The 20153-nt window shown below is 34.5% G+C and overlaps 2 protein-coding genes across 2 annotated transcripts; one reads left to right on the top strand and one right to left on the bottom strand.

Annotated features, from left to right (window-relative positions):
* Positions 1 to 435: 435 nt before the first annotated feature.
* On the bottom strand, positions 436 to 12313 carry LOC102805198 (uncharacterized). The gene is made up of 7 exons (XM_006818944.3): positions 12230 to 12313; positions 7983 to 8310; positions 5815 to 6021; positions 4753 to 4980; positions 4557 to 4646; positions 3982 to 4217; positions 436 to 3402 (listed from the first exon to the last, which is right to left on the bottom strand). Exons 1-7 carry the CDS (start codon positions 12295 to 12297, stop codon positions 3276 to 3278), a joined length of 1284 nt encoding a protein of 427 aa, XP_006819007.2. The 5' UTR covers positions 12298 to 12313; the 3' UTR covers positions 436 to 3275.
* Positions 12314 to 12481: 168 nt separating this feature from the next.
* Positions 12482 to 19811, top strand: LOC100377333 (THUMP domain-containing protein 1-like). Its single transcript, XM_006818943.3, has 4 exons — positions 12482 to 12571; positions 16977 to 17213; positions 17654 to 17790; positions 18611 to 19811. Exons 2-4 carry the CDS (start codon positions 17000 to 17002, stop codon positions 19367 to 19369), a joined length of 1110 nt encoding a protein of 369 aa, XP_006819006.1. The 5' UTR covers positions 12482 to 12571; positions 16977 to 16999; the 3' UTR covers positions 19370 to 19811.
* Positions 19812 to 20153: the final 342 nt, after the last annotated feature.

Genomic DNA, 20153 nt, shown 5'->3' with positions numbered 1-20153 from the left:
TGAATCGTCATTCCGAAACTGAGAAATTTACATGAGGAAGTTGACAGCCTGATGAAGAATCATGTTGCACTTGACATATCTGGTTTTAATTTTGGCCAAATTTTGATAGTGGTGGCCAATTTTGAGCATCAGCTGCTCCCTGGTGGTGAACGTCACTACTGGGCATGGTCTCTTCACTCACAAAGGCAATGAGTGGCAAATCAATGCAAATCAACATCATTGCATGAATGACACTGATGATTCTAAGTGGATATCATTTGCATGTAAAAATGTATAACAGGTTACCTTTTAAAAGAGAAGGGCCTTGTTTCCTGTTAGTTTACTTTTTAACAAATTATTAAATGAATTTGTAAACTTTGTAAAGTAATATGTTGCTCAGTGGGTTGGGTTAAATACGATCCATTCATTCTTACACAAGTACACAACAACAGTCTATTGATGTAAAAAGTATGATATAAACATCTATTTATTTTGAGACAAAATAATAGAGCAGAATAATGCCATGTCTAAAGGACTATGAAATAAGTATGACATACCGATAAGTTATGTACAGAATCCCTTCATAACACAGAAAATAATCTGAAAGCAATCTGACATCGATATGCGTAGATTTTTATATTCAAAATGAAAGGGTGGTAATTATTCTTTAGAAGAAGTATACACGTTTAAGTTTAAAACAAAATGTTACTAGAGTAAAAAACATGACTGAAAAACAACTTTTATTATTATTACAAAAAAATCCCCTGCCACACAACCCATAATCACTTATACTGAATTTGTTTTATTACAAGTGAATAAGGTTCTGCAATGAAATGCTTGATTTTGAATCGAAACACAAAGCCAATGCAGGAATATGTATCCCAAGTTTGTGTGATATTTGAATGTGATCGATCAAAATACATCAGAGAAAGAGCTGTTATTGAAACCAATCAGCAAAATGATACGACTTGCATGAAGAACCCATAATGTCCAATATATGTACTTTACAGAAAAAATAACCAAATACTAGCCATATATGCATGATTTGGGAAAACCCCCACAAAGGTCATCTACAAATCATATCTAATGTACTTGTGTATCAAACTTTAAATTAAAGAGCAGCAGTTCTTTATTTATCAATGGATTAGATACAAGTGATTAGATCAGTGGTCTCCCCTGTGAGTTTTATACATTGGAACCAAGCAGCATGCATGTTTGACTAAAAGGTAATATATTTAAAATATCAACATTTACGAAATGTGTAATCAATGTTAGTCTGTGGTAGATTCACTGGAATACTGACAATCAGTTGAACTGACCATAAGATTTCAGAGGAAAAAAAAGTAGGCGGCTTTGAAAATGGTGTAGAAGATATGAATACTTCATAAAAGGATTGATAATCACTTTACTAACATAAATGTGCAAACCTATAAATGTACAAATCAATGCTTAAAAATCAAAACAAAACAAAAATCTGTGTAGATTTTTAATGTAGACAGAAAAGGAGTATCAGCTATATTGTATTAGTTTTACTGTAGAGTACTTTGATATTCAAGCACAGAATGTTATATATATAAAATGTGGATAAAAAAGCAAAAAACTTAAAACACATTTTTTATGCATCTACTTTCATAATTAGTGGTAATGATATGTGTATTTTTATAAGTATAAACGGTAACTAGCAAAATCAGAAGCGTTAATGAAAAATGCATATTTTTTAAGTTTTTTTAAGTTCACAACAAATGATTTGTTTTGTTTTTTTTGAGGTGAGAGCTGATTGCAAAAACAGCATTAAGAGTCACTACCAGCAACCATTGTTCCTGACTAAGATATTATAGGAAATACAGTTATGGTAATCATCCAGGATGGAAACTAAGACAAACATGACAGACTAACTAGCAATAAAGTCAATAAGTACTGTAAAACATGTCTTTTTCACGAGCATGTCTTTTTTGCGAATTTAGCAAGAGAACTGATTCGCCAATTAAAGATGTCGCTAATGACTTTATTATAAATTCAAAATGGTCACCAAACAAAGAAATCAACAATGACAAGAGAGATTCGCTAAATCAACATTTTGCTATTACGTCATTTTACCACAACTAGCTAAAATTGCATGCCGCTTTTTCAACATGTTTTACAGTATGCTACTATTCAAAGGGGACGCTGCCAATCCCTGGAATTGCACCAGGGAGTCATGTGACAACTGTTTATGTTGTGACACTATTTACCCTTTGTTTTCTATTATAATTATCAATCCAGCGAATAAATGTGGCATAAAACAATTTTTTTTTTAATGAAAATTTTATACTTGTATATGGCGAGAGTATGCCTGGATCTGAGTTTGATTATCAAAGAGAACACAACTATGTATTAGCAAGTGTTAATCTGCTTTCTATGACATATTTTAAATCCATATAAAACTGTTACAAAATAGATATTAATGGCTCAAATGAGTAAAATACAGAGTTATATGGCAAGCCACATAGACTATAGTTATGCAAACATTCATGTATGCAGCAAGAAATGCATTTTTGTTCAAACACACATTACTGGTAATCTCACGGCAGTCTAAGTACTGTTATCATATGTATACCCCCCCCCCAAAACACTTTAACCTATTAGGCTGAGAAAAAAAAAAATGTTTCTCGTTTTCACGTGCATCATTGCGCCTTGGACGTTTTTTCCTTCTAAAGCATTCTAAAATGCGCTTGTACTCGCATTTGTCTCAAATTCCTCCTATTTTAGCTCAGTAATAATAAAAAAAAAAAAAATCGGCATTTTAAAGTTTTCATGAAACAAGAAACAGAGAATTTTTTTTCCTGGTCTTAGTATTCATTTGGTACCAAATGATCATTTTGACTCTGTATTACATTATAAAAAATGTTTGAAACCATCAGCTCCTTGTCCTTTAAAGACAAGTATGGTTTGTACATAGGAAGCTATCTTAGCCTTCATTGACAGACATAAGAATGATGTCATCATTGCACTCTCAGGATACAATATAATTGACATAGATAATTGTACCTCTATGGATCTAACCAATAATTGGCTTAGAGTGAGAAATCAAGAATGATATTATCAGATATGAATTTGGTGAATCTTGTTGTTATCTCTATATTTTTGACATAAAAGTGACTTGGTATTGGCAGTGGTACATGTATACAATTCACATCCAACATGTCAACTGTTGAGAATGACAAACATAACATGTCAACTGTAGAGGGCGACAAACATAGCATGTCAACTGCAGAGGGCGACAAACATAACATGTCAACTGCAGAAGGTGACAAACGTTACAACTTGACAGTAAATGTGACTGGTCTGGTTGGTGTACTGCCAGTGGTTTTGAACAAAGCTTTTGTGATCAGTGTTGGGTCTACCTCAGGTGGGGGTTCTCTCCTCCCTGCCGATTCTTTCTTTCTGTTAAAAAAGAAGAAGTCATTTTAAATTTATATAAATATTTCCTGAATACTAGTGAGAAATGATATCATGGGTTTGTAATGATAATAGGGTGACTGAGTAAGACAGTTCATCTTGACTCTACAAACAACAAAGACTGCCAGGCAACCATTTTCAGTCAAATTTCAAAAAGTTTTAACCCTTTGACTGCCAGATATTTTTCCCACCCACAATTCAATGCAAATATTTTCACATTTTGTGAAATTGTCACTAAATTCTATGATAATTTTGGTCCATACGAGCAGTTTCAAATATTGCTTTTAGTTTTTGACCAAAAAATTTGTCAATTCTTATAAACATTCCATGTGGGAAGAAGAAAACTATACAAAATAATTTTGTCGAAAGTGTCAAAAGTTGACAATGACACGCAAAGAGTTAAGAAAAACTTGGACAAAAAGAGAGTTACCAAAAAATCAGTTTCACGACAATAGAATTTTGCAAACTCTTATCTGTAAACTGATTTATTTAGGTGATCTAGCAGTCATAAAATTTCTGACATTGATAAAATTAATAATACAGAATATTAGATTTGTAGCTTACCGAAGCGAAGACAGTAATGGTCCTGATGTTGCTAATGGTGCTGCTGATGCTGATGTTGACATCGTGGGAGAAACAAGTGAATCTAATTTACACTGCATTGGCTGGCCATCCAATTCTCTGTTATGGTATGTTTTAAATGCAGACATAGCATCTTCTCGTTTCACAAAAACCACCTCAGCTGAACCTGGTCTTAAGAGACGTGTTTTCTTCAAGGCACCCACAGCTCCAAATAATTCCTGTAAGTTAAGTACATTATCTTTATTTTCATAAATACTATATTTAGTGTAACAGCTTCACCAGTTAATTTTATGACCGAGGGTATCATATACCTTCCGTGACCTCAAACACATAACGTAATTTAGAATGACGCATTTTGTTTTGATTGATGAAAACTGTGTGCGTGGGGCCGGGTGTGATATGGAAAAATATTGCTCTCATGTGAGGGTGCACTTAGGGTGAAGGTGCAATAGCATTACGAGGCAATACAAGGTATATGATAATTAGTAGTAAACACCAGAAAGACCGACTATTAATATTGTCTAGGAAGTCGCATCAATTAAACAACCAGCTATTACCTCAATATCATCTCCAGACACACTTGGGTGAAGATTGGTTATTGTCATTCTAGCACCTTGTAAAGGACTTACACCACTACCATGCAGAAACTGTAGAAATAATAACATAAGTTAAACAAGAACAATGTTTTGAATAATACAAATACATATGCGCCTTGTTGAGTCACAATTTCACGAGTTGTGGAATACTACTGACCTCATTGGCCTTAGGTTTTGGTGGTGCTGCTGGCTTCTTCAATATTCTTGTTAGTTTTGGTGGTGGCGGAGGTGTCATCTCTTCTTCTAATTCTTCTTCAATTTCTTCTTCATCATCAATATCATACTCATATTCCTCCTCCATTTCTTCATCTTCCAACTCTTCTTCTTGCATGTTCATCTTGACTCTACCCAAAACTGGGATATGCCGTACAGGTCCTGCTTTCCTCTAATGTGCACAACAAAAAACGATTTTTTTGTTTCTCTGAACAAGCGTTTCAGGTTACAAGTACAGTACTCGACCGGCTTAGCATCCATGTTTGGCTAAGTGCGCACCCTAACTTTTGGGACATATATATTTTCAGATTCAAGAACGACTAAGTGCCCATTCCCCTGAAATGGCCATAATTTGATTGCCTAACCATAAAACCTGTCTTTGATTATTGTTTGACTCTAATATTATTAACCTTGTAAATTCTGGTGGTACGTAGTTAATATTGGCATAAAATTTGCATTTTTTTTGTGACCATTTCTTTTTCTTCATTGTAAAAGTGTTGTTGAAATTAATGACAATGCAACAAATTTCGGAATTTTATTTTCCCCCGAAGACGTAATATTCTCTTAATTTTGTCATATGGTGTTCAACTACAATTGTCATTTACACTTATTTTCAAAGGGGGTGCTTGGACAAGTGCCTACCCCCTGAAACACATGACATTTTGGAGGTGAGTACCCTGGGCGCTAAGATGGATGAGAACAGTATTACAGACTGGCCATAGTCAATTCAAGACAAGTATTATTTAGTTTAATGATAGGAGAATATATTAAAGTTTATTAACTGGAATTAAAAGTGCTGCATAAAGATAAATAAAAATCAAGAAATATAATTTATGCAAAACAAGTCTCTGCTGTGCAAACAAAACTAAATTAAAAATTGAAACAAACGCATGTCAAAATGTGTCACACAATGTAACATCAGTTCAGGTACATCTCTGATATAGGTACACATGCAGGCTTTTTTTTACTTCACTCAAACTAGGACTAAGAAGATTAATATACTCACTTTTTTTGCCATTTCGTTGATAGTTGTAATTTTCAGTTGTCCCTTAGTCGATTGCACCTTGTTACTCAATCTTGAGGCAGCCATATTTGGATTATGAATTTTAGGATTGTGAAGAGTAATTAACTGAGCTCTAGGATTCATAATTGTTACTTTAGGTGTGGCTGTTGGTGCTTCAGGATTTGATATGGTTATTGTTGGCGTACCAGTCTACAGAAAGAGATAATCATAACACAAGGATTGACACTGTGCATAGAGTTTTTATAGTTTCGTGGTATATTATAATATTGTCTCCACGTAAAATAAAGTTCATCATCAGCAGAAATTTAGAGGAGGACACAAGCTATTACTGGCTACACAGCAGCATTTAATTGGACCCAAACTATTGCTTCTCCCGACAATTAACAGGAGATTATCTCTTGTGCGTTTATACGGTTTGTTTGAAACAGCTCCCTCAATCACTTGAAAATTAATAATAATATTATCAATATAGTGATGATACAGTCAAACCTGTCTATAAAGGACAGTCATTGGACTGAGCCAAACTGTCCTTTATAGACAGGTGGTCTTTATATGGAGGTGGCTTAATTATTCATTCAATCATGAATATTAATTAGGCGGGAATTTTAAGGGAGATCATAAGCAAAACATAAAAACAAACCTACACATTGTACAATGAATAGGTCTTTTTTAATAAATGTCACTCATTTTCATCTGGATAATTACACAGCTTTACTTTTTTACTACAAATTATATCATGTAAATTCACTGAAACCAAGTGATTCTGCCCATGGATTCATTGGTGTATTCAAAGCATAAGAACGATTGTCAACGATCGGCCGCATTGGCGTTTCAGCTCGGACTTTCACACTCTCGCCATGCAGTCTTATTCCCCAGTGTCTTACACATATTTCATCACAAGCGGTAATCAGTCCCATCGTTAATATTGTCGATTGTACACTGTGACAAAATGCACAGGCAAAGTTGCGGTGGTTCAAAAAACAAACAAACAAGCATTAAAAATGAAGAAGCATTGGTAATAAACAAAATTTACCAAACTCTTAACAATTGCTCCAACTCTCGGTGTTGAATCAGAAAGTCAAACGAACCGGAAATGAAACACGATGATCGTACACACAATTTTACAATTATTTGTTGCAAGCATCGACTTGCAAAACTGCCCAAACGAAACGAATTTTCTCGATTGCGAATTATTGATATTACCGTTTATAAAAAAAAAAAAAAAAAGAGGATCAAAATAGAAAACATCTTTCGTTGAGAATAACCCTGAGATGAACCCGCAGTAACATTACGTTTTGTCCATGCGCTAGCTTCATTAGCATAATTTATAACGATCAACAACAAACAATATGGCGGCCAAAATAGGTCGGATTTTGCAATCCTGCGATGAAAACAAAATAAACGAATGTTTTATTATTTTGTTTGGATATTTCATGACGACAAGGTAAATAAAACATGTCTCATTTAATAAAACTAGTTCATTGTTCTTGTTTTCGAGACAGGAGGAATTTGCTCTTCATGTGCGAGATAGAAGACAGAAGTGCTGCTGGCCGGCTGGGAATCGACAGTATAGTACCGATCGGAAACAAGCTAGTTTTTCATTTCAAACTTTGAATGAAACTGTTTTAATTTGTTGTTGAAATCTTTCCAGTTTCCAGATGATACATTCAGATGATATTCAAGTTTTTCGCAACTTCACAAACCAAGTTGCGATGGTCACCCCTGTCTATTAGCCCTAAAGATTGCGTACTCGATAATCTGAACGTAACAGATGGCCACTTTCCTGTTAGCGATTCGCAAGTAGCTATTGTCTTTTTGCTGAGACCGTCTGATAGAAATGTCAGTGCTCGTTATACAAAGGTTAAAGTGTGAATAGGTCTACAATAGGGTGGTCGCTGGTCGCGTTGGACAGGTGGTCGCTATATCCAGTGTTTTTAACGTGTAAATTGAGAAGGGACTGTACTAAGGTGGTCACTATGAGCAGGTGGCCGCTCTGCACAGGTGGTCGTTAACACAGGTTTGACTGTATATTGATTTTCTGTCATGACATACGTTCCTTGAAAAACAGGTATGCTCCGAGTAGACATGTAAGAATGCATCAAACGATTTCTGCCGATTGTCATCTAAACAGTTTCAATCATTCTACTTACCGTCATGTCAATGTGTCCACTTTGTATTTCTTGTTCTTCTACATTGATGTCAGGCTGTTTACTCCGTTTAGCAATTAATTTCATCCTAGCATCAGTTTTTTTAGCCTTTTGGTTCAGTCTTTCCCTAGCGTCGGTCAGCCTAGCTTTTTGCATCAATTTTTGTCTAGCATCAGGTACAGATGATTGTAGATTTGTTCGAACATTGAACTGACCTCTATTGGTTGATAAGTGCCCTTGACTGGTAGACATGCGTCCTCGATTAGATTGCAGATTTAAAACTGGAGTTTTTGTTTGTACCATGCCAGCACCACGGCCCCTACCTCGTCCCCTAAGTTTACGTAAAACATAAAAGAACAAAGCAATGAGCAATTAAAAACATTTTTTTCTTAAAAATCAAGAAATTTGTCAAGAGTTGAGCTGTTATAGCAAAAACAGCATTTCAATGATCGCAGAGTCATCAACATATTTTCAGTAAACAAGGCCAGTAATTTACACAATGTTGGCAGCAAAGTGAAAACAATAATAAATGGTGACAGTTTATTTGAAACAAATTGAAGTCTATGGTTCACCGATTTGCTCAGTTAAATCAAAGGTGCTGTTCGAAAGAAAAAAATAATTGTAAATAATTGTAACTATTGTTCTAAAATGACCAAACCTGAGCAAATTTTTCGTGAGTGATAGTCAGCTAAAAAACTGTTGTGTTATATTAAACCAGAGGGTGTATTCCATTTATATGTGTGGTAAAATCTGACGGCAGAATCTTACATTTGCATTGTATTTTAAAACCAATTCCTGTCAAAAAATGGCTAAAAATACAGAAGGCATTAATAAAACAAACAAACCCAGGGCTGCACAAACTTGGTAAATTTATGGCGATTACAACAATCAGCTCTTAAAGCCCCAACTGTTATCACATATTTAGAAAAATTTATAAGCACAATCATATAGAAGGCAGGATGTTGATTATGATAGGAAGTTTCACATAACTTTGACCATCCAATGTCATGTTTTTATTTATATGACAATACAAACACTGTACATGGTAAAAACCCAATGATGGCGAGACCATGTACATGTCCTCCCGTCCCACTCTATCTGGAAACTTCAGCTTAAAAATATATGTATTCACTTCTCTACAAACCAACAGAAATGTAACACTTTCATTCAAGTTTTGATGCATCATTTACTCGCATCTATCCATATCCATAGTTTTAATTTATACATGAACATCATTATACATGTATATTGACAGTCTGCATACATACAAAGCATTTTTTCAAATTTTGGATTTGGGAGAAAATAAACACAAGCAGTCCATTATTTCAAAACATTTTTTTCTAAAGAGTTGAATACGAGAGAAGTCGGCCAATCGCCAAGTCGGCCTGTAGGAGAAGTCGGCCAGTCGCCAAGTCGGCCTGTCGGAGATGTCGGCCGGGTGGAGAAGTCGGCCACTTCAACTCTACTAATAGGCAGGGAGACTATACAAATCTATGTTCGTAAACTACAGAGCAAATTGATGAGTTCATATAGGCTACCTACTATAATAGTACAACCACTGCATGTAGGGCTGTTGGGTACCAGGCGACCCCTACATCACAGCATTCGACAAGCAAAAATAATGACCATTCGCCGATACATGGCAGTTTTGGGACTCATTCAGGGTGATCCGATTGAAATACTTATTAGAAACTTTTGACAGATATTTATTACTCAAACGTTATCATTAGATCTTCATTTTTTTTAAAATGAAATCTTGCAGTGACACACATGTGTTCCCATGAATAATAAACAATGCGAACCTGTGGTTGAGAGAACGTGCCGGCGGCCATATTGTTACGTGGATAGCCTGGCTTTACCACCCTTTTCACGGGGGTGGCAATGTGTCCGTGCATGGTGATTACTAGAACAATGTTTTTTTTTTCTCTTTCAGTAAAACCTTATGGCAAAACGGAAGTTCAGTGAGGGAAGATTACCTGTAAGTTCATAGTTATTTAGCAAGAAAGAACTAATTATGTTTTGTGCATAAAATATAAGTCTTTTCGTTTTGCACAGAATACATAACAATGACAATGATTTATCTAAAAGGAACAAATAATCTCGTCTTTAATCACAACTATACTCATTGTCTAAACTGTTAATATTTGAACTTGCCGAGGATGTGAAAGTGTGAAGTTATGCATCACAATGGAAGTGCTTGAACTGTGTATTTGAACTGCTGTCCGTGAAATGCGTTACTTTCATAGTTGTTATGTAAGTTCACGTCAACTCAACTGTTTGAATTGCCGTATGTTTTTATAAAATGCTGTACATTAGAAAACGTCATTTGTTGCCATTTATTATACACATAAGTTATATTCATTTTAACGTGAACAAAAAAAATGTATTTGCCGTCTTTGTTACGTATAATGTACGTTTAATCATGGAGCTATTTTTTAGATTCATGGTTTAATAAATGGCAACTAACAACGTTTTCTAAGTACATGTACGGTGTTTCATAAAATAGATGTATTTTTCTTCCAAAATGTTAAGCGATTATTGCTGAATTACAATGCTTTGTCTTAGGTACTACATCCAAACACGTGATATGAACTTACAGTCATCTCGCCGCCAACTGACACATCATGTGGAAATGGAGGGACGTTGGCTTGAGTCTAGACTACGGATCACAGATACTTATTTATTTCTGTTTTTTACGGATGTTGGATGACAATTATTTATAAAATCAAACTGGAAACATTTTAAAGTCAAGCATTCCATAGTTTATTTCCAAACAGTAAAAATACATCACATAAAAGTAGCCCAGTTCCGTTGCCAGAAAATGCCAATAAAAAAACTAGAGACATTTCAAAGTGATAGAATTATTCAAAATAGTTTATATAGAACAACGAAAAATATATAACATAAACGTAACTGATATTACAACAAAAATCTAAATAGTCAAAACCTGAAATACACATTACATATTATAAATGCTAATGGAATTTCGATAAGATATATAACATAGATGTAGAGAAATTTATTAGTCAGCATTTAAGTTTATTTTAAAACTTGAAAAGTACATAACATAAAGGTAACCGAGTTGCGATGATAAACGAAAGTAAACGGCGCTGAAAAAAAAACACTAGAGAAATTTATTAGTCAGCATTTAAGTTTATTTTAAAACTTGAAAAGTACATAACATAAAGGTAATCGAGTTGCTATGATAAACGAAAGTAAACGGCGCTGAAAAAAAAAAAACACTAGAGAAATTTATTAGTCAGCATTTAAGTTTATTTTAAAACATGAAAAGTACATAACATAAAGGTAATCGAGTTGCAATGATAAACTAAAGTAAACGGCGCTGAAAAAAAATGTATTCTGTACCTTGAAGACCGATCAGTCAATCAAATAAAAAAAATGGATTTCCCCGTGGTTAATAAATACGAAGCATAGTCCGATTATCCGTGGCCTTTGTACACCTTCAATAGCAGTGTAATCTTTGTAGGTGTTTTTATAATAAAAGAAACGCAATTTGTCGGTATGATTAAAAATATCGGCAGTTAACACCTTGGACAATAGATGTTAATCGGGTCGGTGTGATGCTTGCTGGCATACATCACTGACCGACTTCTCCGTTATTTTGTTGGCCGACTTCTCCTGCTGGCCGACTTCTCTTGTTACCAAAGAGTTACGTAACAAAATTAGCATATCAAATGTTACAAAACGTAAGAGTTGCCACACAAAAATAATGTTCTTAGTTGTTTGTTACTAATTTGGATGTCGTGCTTGTTTGATGATATACCATGAAAAACATGGTTATGTGTAAAATAACATGAACATTAAATTTCACGAAAACCATGGCGCTAATGACAAACACAGTAGTACTAGTAGAGTACAGTAGTAGAGATGTAATTTACATAAAAACACATATGCACGGCCATTGTCAACAATAAAAACTTTATTTTACAAACGTAACATACTACATCCAAACTACATACTTCACCATCGTTCAATACTACCAATCGTGGATTTGAATTTAGTCATGAATCGTGGAGAATTGTAAATGAATTATCCATGCGGAGTTGTACAGTGGCCACACGGTGAATGATTGAGTGTTGCGCGTCAGTCACATTAAAGTTAGTTTACAGCGCGGTCAAACAATCTGGACGTTCTCTGGAAAAAATGCAAAACAATTTAAACTGATCAACCTGCTAGAACGAAAACATAATACCCTACGTAATGAATGCATCCAAATACTAACTACCTACCTTCCCCGACTTCCAGAACCTTGAATTTTCCGACGAGCGATCACTTCGTCCAATGACATGTCCGCCATTTTGAAAAATATGTAAGTTTGTGAACACTTTACTCAAGTTTAACCACCACGAAGTGCTTTCGTTTTAAGTATTATCTGAACTTTTACACCATAATTATTCTTATCTATCAACCATTCTCATTTTACAAAAAAAATAAACAGTAATATGATGCTGTAAGTGTATGTCCCTGGATTGTAATTGATATTCACAAAACATTTTGAGGAGAAAAACACCGCACTAATAGACATACAAAGATTCTAGGAACAGCTGAGCTCAAAACAAACGTTTAACCAGGTTAGTTTACTCTATGAACACTTATTATAGAATTATGAGTTATGTACCGTCTTTGTTACATGACATAATCAAGAAATTCACCTTGTAATCACTGTTTTTTTATAATCTGTCATTATAAACAGAATTTCCTGACCTAATTTAACAACATAGAATAGAATAGAATAGAATAGAATAGAATAGAATAGAATAGAATAGAATAGAATAGAATAGAATAGAATAGAATAGAACAGAACACATTGTGTTTTATGAAGGTATGCATGCTTTTATGGAAATTTAGAAAATATTTGTTAAAACATTTACCCCGAATAATCTTTGCACTTCATACAAATTCTTAGAAGATGTGGCACAGATCTAGAAGCAGTACCTACACACGAATTGGTGACGTCATAAAATACATGACCTTCAATCGAGGTCGTTTCCTCGGTATATACAAATTGGTATATACAAATTACAATAAAGATACTTAAGACATTACACATAAGGTAAAACAAATCATGTGACAATATAATGATAATAACGGTAATAAATCCTAGCTTAACAGTTGAACAGAACGCTCATATAGTCAGTCGGGTGACGCCGAGGGTCACGAACTGTGTTGCAAAATGGCCGTGTGGTTGAAACTGGGTCATGGCGTGACGGGTGAGGAAGACATCATTAAACACTCAAAATCACAATAAAACGGGGAAGTGGTTGCATATTACGGCGTATCCAACATGGGAAATAAAAAAACGCCCAATACAAACGACATGGGTTCGAATCACACTAGATACACACTCACCAGAACCGAAGCAATCAGAAACCAGCAATCGTTTTGGCTTTTCCGTTCAACTCATCGGAACACTGGAGTAGTTAGAAAAATGAACACCACTTAACGACCAACGTCGTGGCGTGGTACACAAGCGTGCCATCAAAATAAAACAAAATTAGCTTGAAAAGACAGTGGGTTCGAGTCCCGCTCAGAGCTACCGTAAAAACGTAAATCAAATAAACTGAAATCTGTCAAACCGTAAACAAGTAAACGTCGCAAAAAAAATAATAAACCTGACAAAACTCCACCATACAAAACTGAATGAATAAATAATAAAATAACTAACGTCTTAAACTGGACGACGCGCAATTTGTTCAACAGTTTCCAGATTGTGACAAGAGATAAACAAGACCCAAGTCAAGGTAAGTTTTGTTAAAGTGTCGATGGCGTTCCCTATATTACGAAAACAATTCAGGCAACAGACGAATATCTTCTGTGGTGTTGTTGAATTTATACTGTGTCTGCGGAATTGTTGATTGAGGGTTCAAAGCCAGCAGTTAACATTTTGTTAGAAAGTTTCACAATTAAATCAAATATCCAATGATACCAGTATATTTATTTCATTATTTTAACAACTTGCAATGGTGGAAGTTGGTCAAACACGAGTTCTTACACCTAATAAGTATCAAATATTTGTCGACACATTTATTTTCTCAACCTTGTAGAGGTGGAAATTAATTAAACAACAATATAATGGTCAATATTTGTCCATACATTCATTCTGTCAATTTAAGAACTTGTAATTGTTGGAATTAATCAAATGAGAGTTGTCTACACCAAAATAAGTTTCAAATACTTGTCCATACATTTATTCTCTCAATTTAACAACTTGTAATGGTGTAAAATAATTAAACGAGAGTTGTCTACACCAAAATAAGTCTAAAATATTTGTCCGCACATTTATTCTCTCAATTTAACAACTTGTAATGGTGTAAAATAATTAAACGAGAGCTGTCTACACCAAAATAATTCTAAAATATTTGTCCGCACATTTATTCTCTCAATTTAACAACTTGTAATGGTGTAAAATAATTAAACGAGAGCTGTCTACACCAAAATAAGTCTAAAATATTTGCCCGCACATTTATTCTCTCAATTTAACAACTTGTAATGGTGTAAAATAATTAAACGAGAGCTGTCTACACCAAAATAAGTCTAAAATATTTGTCTGCACATTTATTCTCTCAATTTAACAACTTGTAATGGTGTAAAATAATTAAACGAGAGTTGTCTACACCAAAATAAGTCTAAAATATTTGTCCGCACATTTATTCTCTCAATTTAACAACTTGTAATGGTGTAAAATAATTAAACGAGAGCTGTCTACACCAAAATAATTCTAAAATATTTGTCCGCACATTTATTCTTTCAATTTAACAACTTGTAATGGTGTAAAATAATTAAACGCGAGCTGTTTACACCAAAATAAGTCTAAAATATTTGCCCGCACATTTATTCTCTCAATTTAACAACTTGTAATGGTGTAAAATAATTAAACGAGAGCTGTCTACACCAAAATAAGTCTAAAATATTTGTTCGCACATTTATTCTCTCAATTTAACAACTTGTAATTGTGGGAATTAATCAAACGAGAGCTGTCTACACCAAAATAAGTCTAAAATATTTGTCCGCACACTTATTCTCTCAATTTAACAACTTGTAATGGTGTAAAATAATTAAACGAGAGCTGTCTACACCAAAATAAGTCTAAAATATTTGTCCGCACATTTATTCTCTCAATTTAACAACATGTAATATGTGGGAATTAATCAAACGAGAGATGTCTGAACAAAAATAAGTCTAAAATATTTGTCCGCACATTTATTCTTTCAATTTAACAACCTGTAATTGTGGGAATTAATCAAACGTGAGTTGTTTACATCAAACTAAGTATTTAATATTTGTTGAGACATTTATTCTCTCAATTTAACAACTTGTAATGGTGTAAAATAATTAAACGAGAGTTGTCTACACCAAAATTAATCTCAAATATTTGTCCACACATTTATTGTCACATTTTAACCACTTGTTAATAGTGGAAATTACTTAAACGCGACTTGTTTAATCAGTTGACATCAATGCAACTTACCCGTAGACAGTGCACAACAGAGTATCATTATTGAGCAATTATAAACAGGAACGTGTCTTGGCATTAGGGTTAGGGTCGGGTCAGGTATGGGCAACGGAATTATTAACAGGAACGTGTCTTGACATTAGGGTTAGGGTCGGGTCAGGTATGGGCAACGCAAATGGCAAACACCCAATTGGCAAGATGTACACTAACGGGTTATGGCATGCATATAGTTTACACAAGTAAAAACACAAAATTGGCAATTTTTTGGACAATTGTAACTCAATAATAGAAATATGTTGTATTTCTATATATATACACACTATATAGTCTTATCAAATGCAAACACATCCAGTCAATCCATTGTGGTCTTGTGGGTCAGTTCTCTACATAGTGATCAGGAGGACCTGGGTTCAATTCCCTTGCCTGCTCATCTTTTTCTCGCAAACACCATTTGGCAATAAAGCTAAATATGACAACAAATTATTTAATTTGCATGACTACCCACATAGCTCAGTTGATTTGTACTATGTCAGCAATGTGAGCGATCGCTGGTTCGAATCCAGTATGTTTAGTTAGATTTTTGAATGCTAGTGAAGACAGTGCTCCTATGAATAGGACTTAAATCCTAACTCCTGTGTGAAGACACTCGTGGTACAGTGGACAAGACAGTGCACTGGGAACTCAAAGATCGCAAGTTCGAATCACGGATTGGACACTCCTACAAAAGACATGAAAGACGTTAAAAACATAAACAGCGGATTCAAAAACTCAAGTCAGGAAAACAGAACACAAGAATACTACCCCACATGGAAGCCAGTCGAAGTCGTCGAAGAACGAACACAGTCGAAGAACGAACACAGTTGACAGCTGTAGGTCACGTGCAACAACAGACACGAGGAGCATGGCTGCTCTCCAAATGAGTCCCTTCTTTTGTATTGACCCCCTAAGGATTGCTAATCCCCCTTTCTAACTCTTCCCCCAAAAATAATATATCGCCCCTTTTAAAATGTATTGACCCACAAATTAATGAATATTCATGAGCACAGAAACTGCTACGTCATGAATAAATTAGCATAATTTTAAAAAAAATTGCATAAAGTGTAGGTACTCCTTCTGGAGCTCTGCCGAAGATGCTTTCATTGGATAGAATTGATTTTGTAATAACCCCGAAGATGTTTGCAACTTTGAAAATATTATAAACTGACATTTACTTTGATCACATGGTACAGTTGCTGCTGGTTGACATTGTCCATTTTGATCACGTGCTAATAGCTGACATCTATTTGTGCAATTATTATTATTCATATGACTCTTTTTTTTGGCCACAGAGTCGGAACAATTGTGCTTTACATGTTCCTTATTCAGTATCAGAAGTGAATATTCCGATATTTGGCAACTGTAGTAACCCATCAGCATCATCAAAACAAGCATTCAGCATGCCATGGATATAAAGGTATCAGTGGATCACCTCCTTACAAATAGAGATATAGTATAGTAAATACAAATATATGTTTCTCTTGCAGTGTGGAAGATTTAAATTAATACAATGTCACAAAAAAGAGGAAAATCTTACTATAGAAAATCATCAAATAAAAGACGCAAAGTACATGGTATATTGAATGTCGGTATGAGGGGATTTCTGCTCACTTGTAATAGAGATGAAAAAGCTTGTGTTCGTGATGGATTGAATCTACTAACTGAGTATGCTGATCTATTTTATGGTCCAGAAAATGATGACAAAAAAGAATCAACAGATAATGGTAATGGTTTATATCAACATTTTGCAGAGCCTTTCTAGGACAAACATGTTTCTGTATAAGGCACTTTTCCATGCTTCTATCTACCCTGGTAAAAATTGGTATCTGGTAGGGTAGTGATTGCTATGTGTACATTGCACACAAGGCTTCTTTGCAGAGGGACCATTGTTTAGTTCTGAGTGGCTCAGGCTGTATGTTTTACAGGAAGATGAGAATACTTCATGGTTTGATTCATAAGGTCCAATGGCTGGGAATATTATGAGCAATTCACTAGGCATGATAAAAGTTGTCAAATGAGACAATTGGTCTCTCATGAAATTAGAAATTATTTAAATTAGTCACATTAATTAATGCCTTAATGTAAATGACATCATTTATGGCACATACCAATAATACTAAACAATGCTATTGGTAAGAATTCTTGTTGTCTTCCCCGAATGTAGATTCTGATAGTGAAGAAGATATTGAAGTAAGTTTAGAAAAGGAAAAAAGAAGATTGAAAGAACAGATCAAGAATAAGACACAACGGTTCCAACCTATGCAGTCTGGTGCTAATAATGTAGTTTTTATCAGAACACAGGTATCTCTTGAAATTCTATACTTCTATACTTATACTGTTACCACAAATTATGAGCTTTTCAAATATTTTCCCTCTTAAATCAAATAGTACAATTTTGAATGCCAGTGGCTTTGGATCTTTCAGGATATTTATAAATGCCCATAAAACAAATTCACGTCTTCATCAGTCATATACACTCATATATAAAAAAAAACATGACAAATATAACACTTCAACATTAGGGATGATCACATCTATTTCATTTCATTTTATCACATCGCCCACTAAAAGCCTCCATGAGTAGCTGAAAAATCATGTTTACATTTGTCTACTCAAATATTTTTTATGTTACAAATAATACATTTTTTAGCTTCCACTTTTACTTTATTTTAGTTTCTAAAATTGTACTCCAAAATTCCAAATTTGCTGATAATTTACCACATAATCAACAATTGTGAAACGCAGCATGATCGGATTGCGCTACCACGATCATTTGCTACTAAGCAATGCAGTTGGGTTCGTTTTTATTTGAAACTTCTTTTAGAATATACTTTCGTTGCTCATAAAATGAAACAAAATAATTGTATTTGTCACACAAGGTTTGTTAATGTGATTTTTTTGTTGAAAAAGATGCGCTAGGTGACATTGTAATGAAATTATAGTCCCTCTATTTTTTAATCCAGCAAGAAAAAATTGTATAAAAAAATGTTCATACAGTCAATTCTTCCCATGCCTCAACTGTGTTCTGTGATGCCACTAAATATGAATATCTAAATTGCAAAACTTATAATTCCTCCTCTGTAAAGTAAAATCCTTCAATAATATAATTTTATTTCTGCAGATTGATAATCCAGGCGAAATGGCGTATCAAATCCTGACAGACATTGCTAAGAAATCAGAAAAAATCACCCGTCATATACAGCGAATGATACCAGTCAACGGCACCTGTCGCACTATTATGGAGGATATGGAAGACCTGGGGTCTCGTCTCATAGATCCATTTTTTCATGTGGAAGGCACATCCCAAATAGCCTTCAGTGTCCAGTACAAAGCTAGGAACAATGGCAAAGTAAAACGTGATGAAATTATCAGGATGTTGGCAAGTCTGGTGTTGAAGGAAGGTTCACCACATAAGGTGGATTTAAATATGCCAGATATTACAATTATAGTGGAAATCATCAAGAACATTTGTTGTATGAGTATTGTGAAGAACTTCCATGGTCTCAAGAAGTATAACCTGCATGCTGTCGTTGAAGAGCGACTTAATGAAAGTAAGGATGAGCCAGGTCAAAGGTGCAAGGAGAAAGAACATTCTAATGTTCCTGATCCAGTGGAAAAACTGGCCAACAATGAAAGTAAAGATCTATGCCAAAGATCTGAAGAAAAGAATGAGAAGGTAAAATCTAACCCACCTGCCATAGAGGAAGGCAACAAAGAGAGCGATAACATTCCCGATGATAAAATAGAGAAAACCAAAGATGATCCAAGAGAAATACTAGACACAGAAAAATCAATGAAAGATGAACGCAGTGATAAAACTGTAGATGAAGCAAGAACAGAGGATGATGACAAAGTTGATGGGAAAACAGGATGTAGATAAAAGTGAAATGAATGAATCTCCCTGAGTATTGGGAGCCCTGAGTGTGATTAGCCAAATATTTTTTTTTATCATACATTGTATTACATTGACTGCCACAAGTGTTTGAATTGCAGGATATTAACGAAGTAATGCTGTGAATTTGGTGACTTTTTAGGCAGTTTTTTTTGCAACTCCATTATCCTTTTGTATTTGTCAATGACCTGATTCACATATTTATCTTTGTGAACTACATATTTCATTCAGTAGAGTGTTAATGTAGCCACACAGCACATTAAAGGTATTGCTATTCAAGATATGTATCATTTTGAACATGCAAAACTTGATCATTCTGAACAGTTCTTTCAATGGAAATGGGCCTTGTTGAGAACAAAGTAAATTCTGGTAATATTCTCATGTAATTCTGTATGGATTATTGTAATTTGTTAATAAAACTGATACCTCATGTTTTGGCTGTACATTTATTTACTCCAGCAAGCACATACTTGCCACTCTGATTGTGCACCAAATAGTGTTGCTATGGAGATTGTGAATGCTCAATTAGTTCCCTGTTCGGACGAAGTCTGAAAACGGGGACTATTAATTTGGGTTCACTCTGTCCATCTGTACGTACGAAGCTATATCTCGAACACCCATTGACTGATTTCATTCAAACTTTACATGAAGACAATACATAATGTCTTACATATGCGCGTCTTAGTAATTTGATTGAATATGACTGCCCAGTGTCTAATTTTCGTGTAAAAGCACTAAATCATAATTTTTCACAAATCCATCTATTACTGGT

Source organism: Saccoglossus kowalevskii, chromosome 8 (genome assembly GCF_978046115.1).
Source record: "Saccoglossus kowalevskii chromosome 8, keSacKowa6.1, whole genome shotgun sequence".
Lineage (NCBI taxonomy): Eukaryota > Metazoa > Hemichordata > Enteropneusta > Harrimaniidae > Saccoglossus > Saccoglossus kowalevskii.
This window is presented reverse-complemented; position numbering and strand designations above follow the sequence as displayed.

Excerpts from the sequence above, each read along its gene's own strand:
- LOC102805198 (XM_006818944.3), bottom strand. The coding sequence starts at position 12,297 with ATGGCGGACATGTCATTGGACGAAGTGATCGCTCGTCGGAAAATTCAA. Across the intron at positions 8,311-12,229 it reads GGTTCTGGAAGTCGGGGAAG|GGGACGAGGTAGGGGCCGTG; the intron begins GTAGGTAGTTAG and ends ACGTAAACTTAG. Across the intron at positions 4,981-5,814 it reads TCAACGAAATGGCAAAAAAA|AGGAAAGCAGGACCTGTACG; the intron begins GTGAGTATATTA and ends TGTGCACATTAG.
- LOC100377333 (XM_006818943.3), top strand. The coding sequence starts at position 17,000 with ATGTCACAAAAAAGAGGAAAATCTTACTATAGAAAATCATCAAATAAA. Across the intron at positions 17,214-17,653 it reads AAAAGAATCAACAGATAATG|ATTCTGATAGTGAAGAAGAT; the intron begins GTAATGGTTTAT and ends CCCCGAATGTAG. Across the intron at positions 17,791-18,610 it reads TAGTTTTTATCAGAACACAG|ATTGATAATCCAGGCGAAAT; the intron begins GTATCTCTTGAA and ends TTATTTCTGCAG.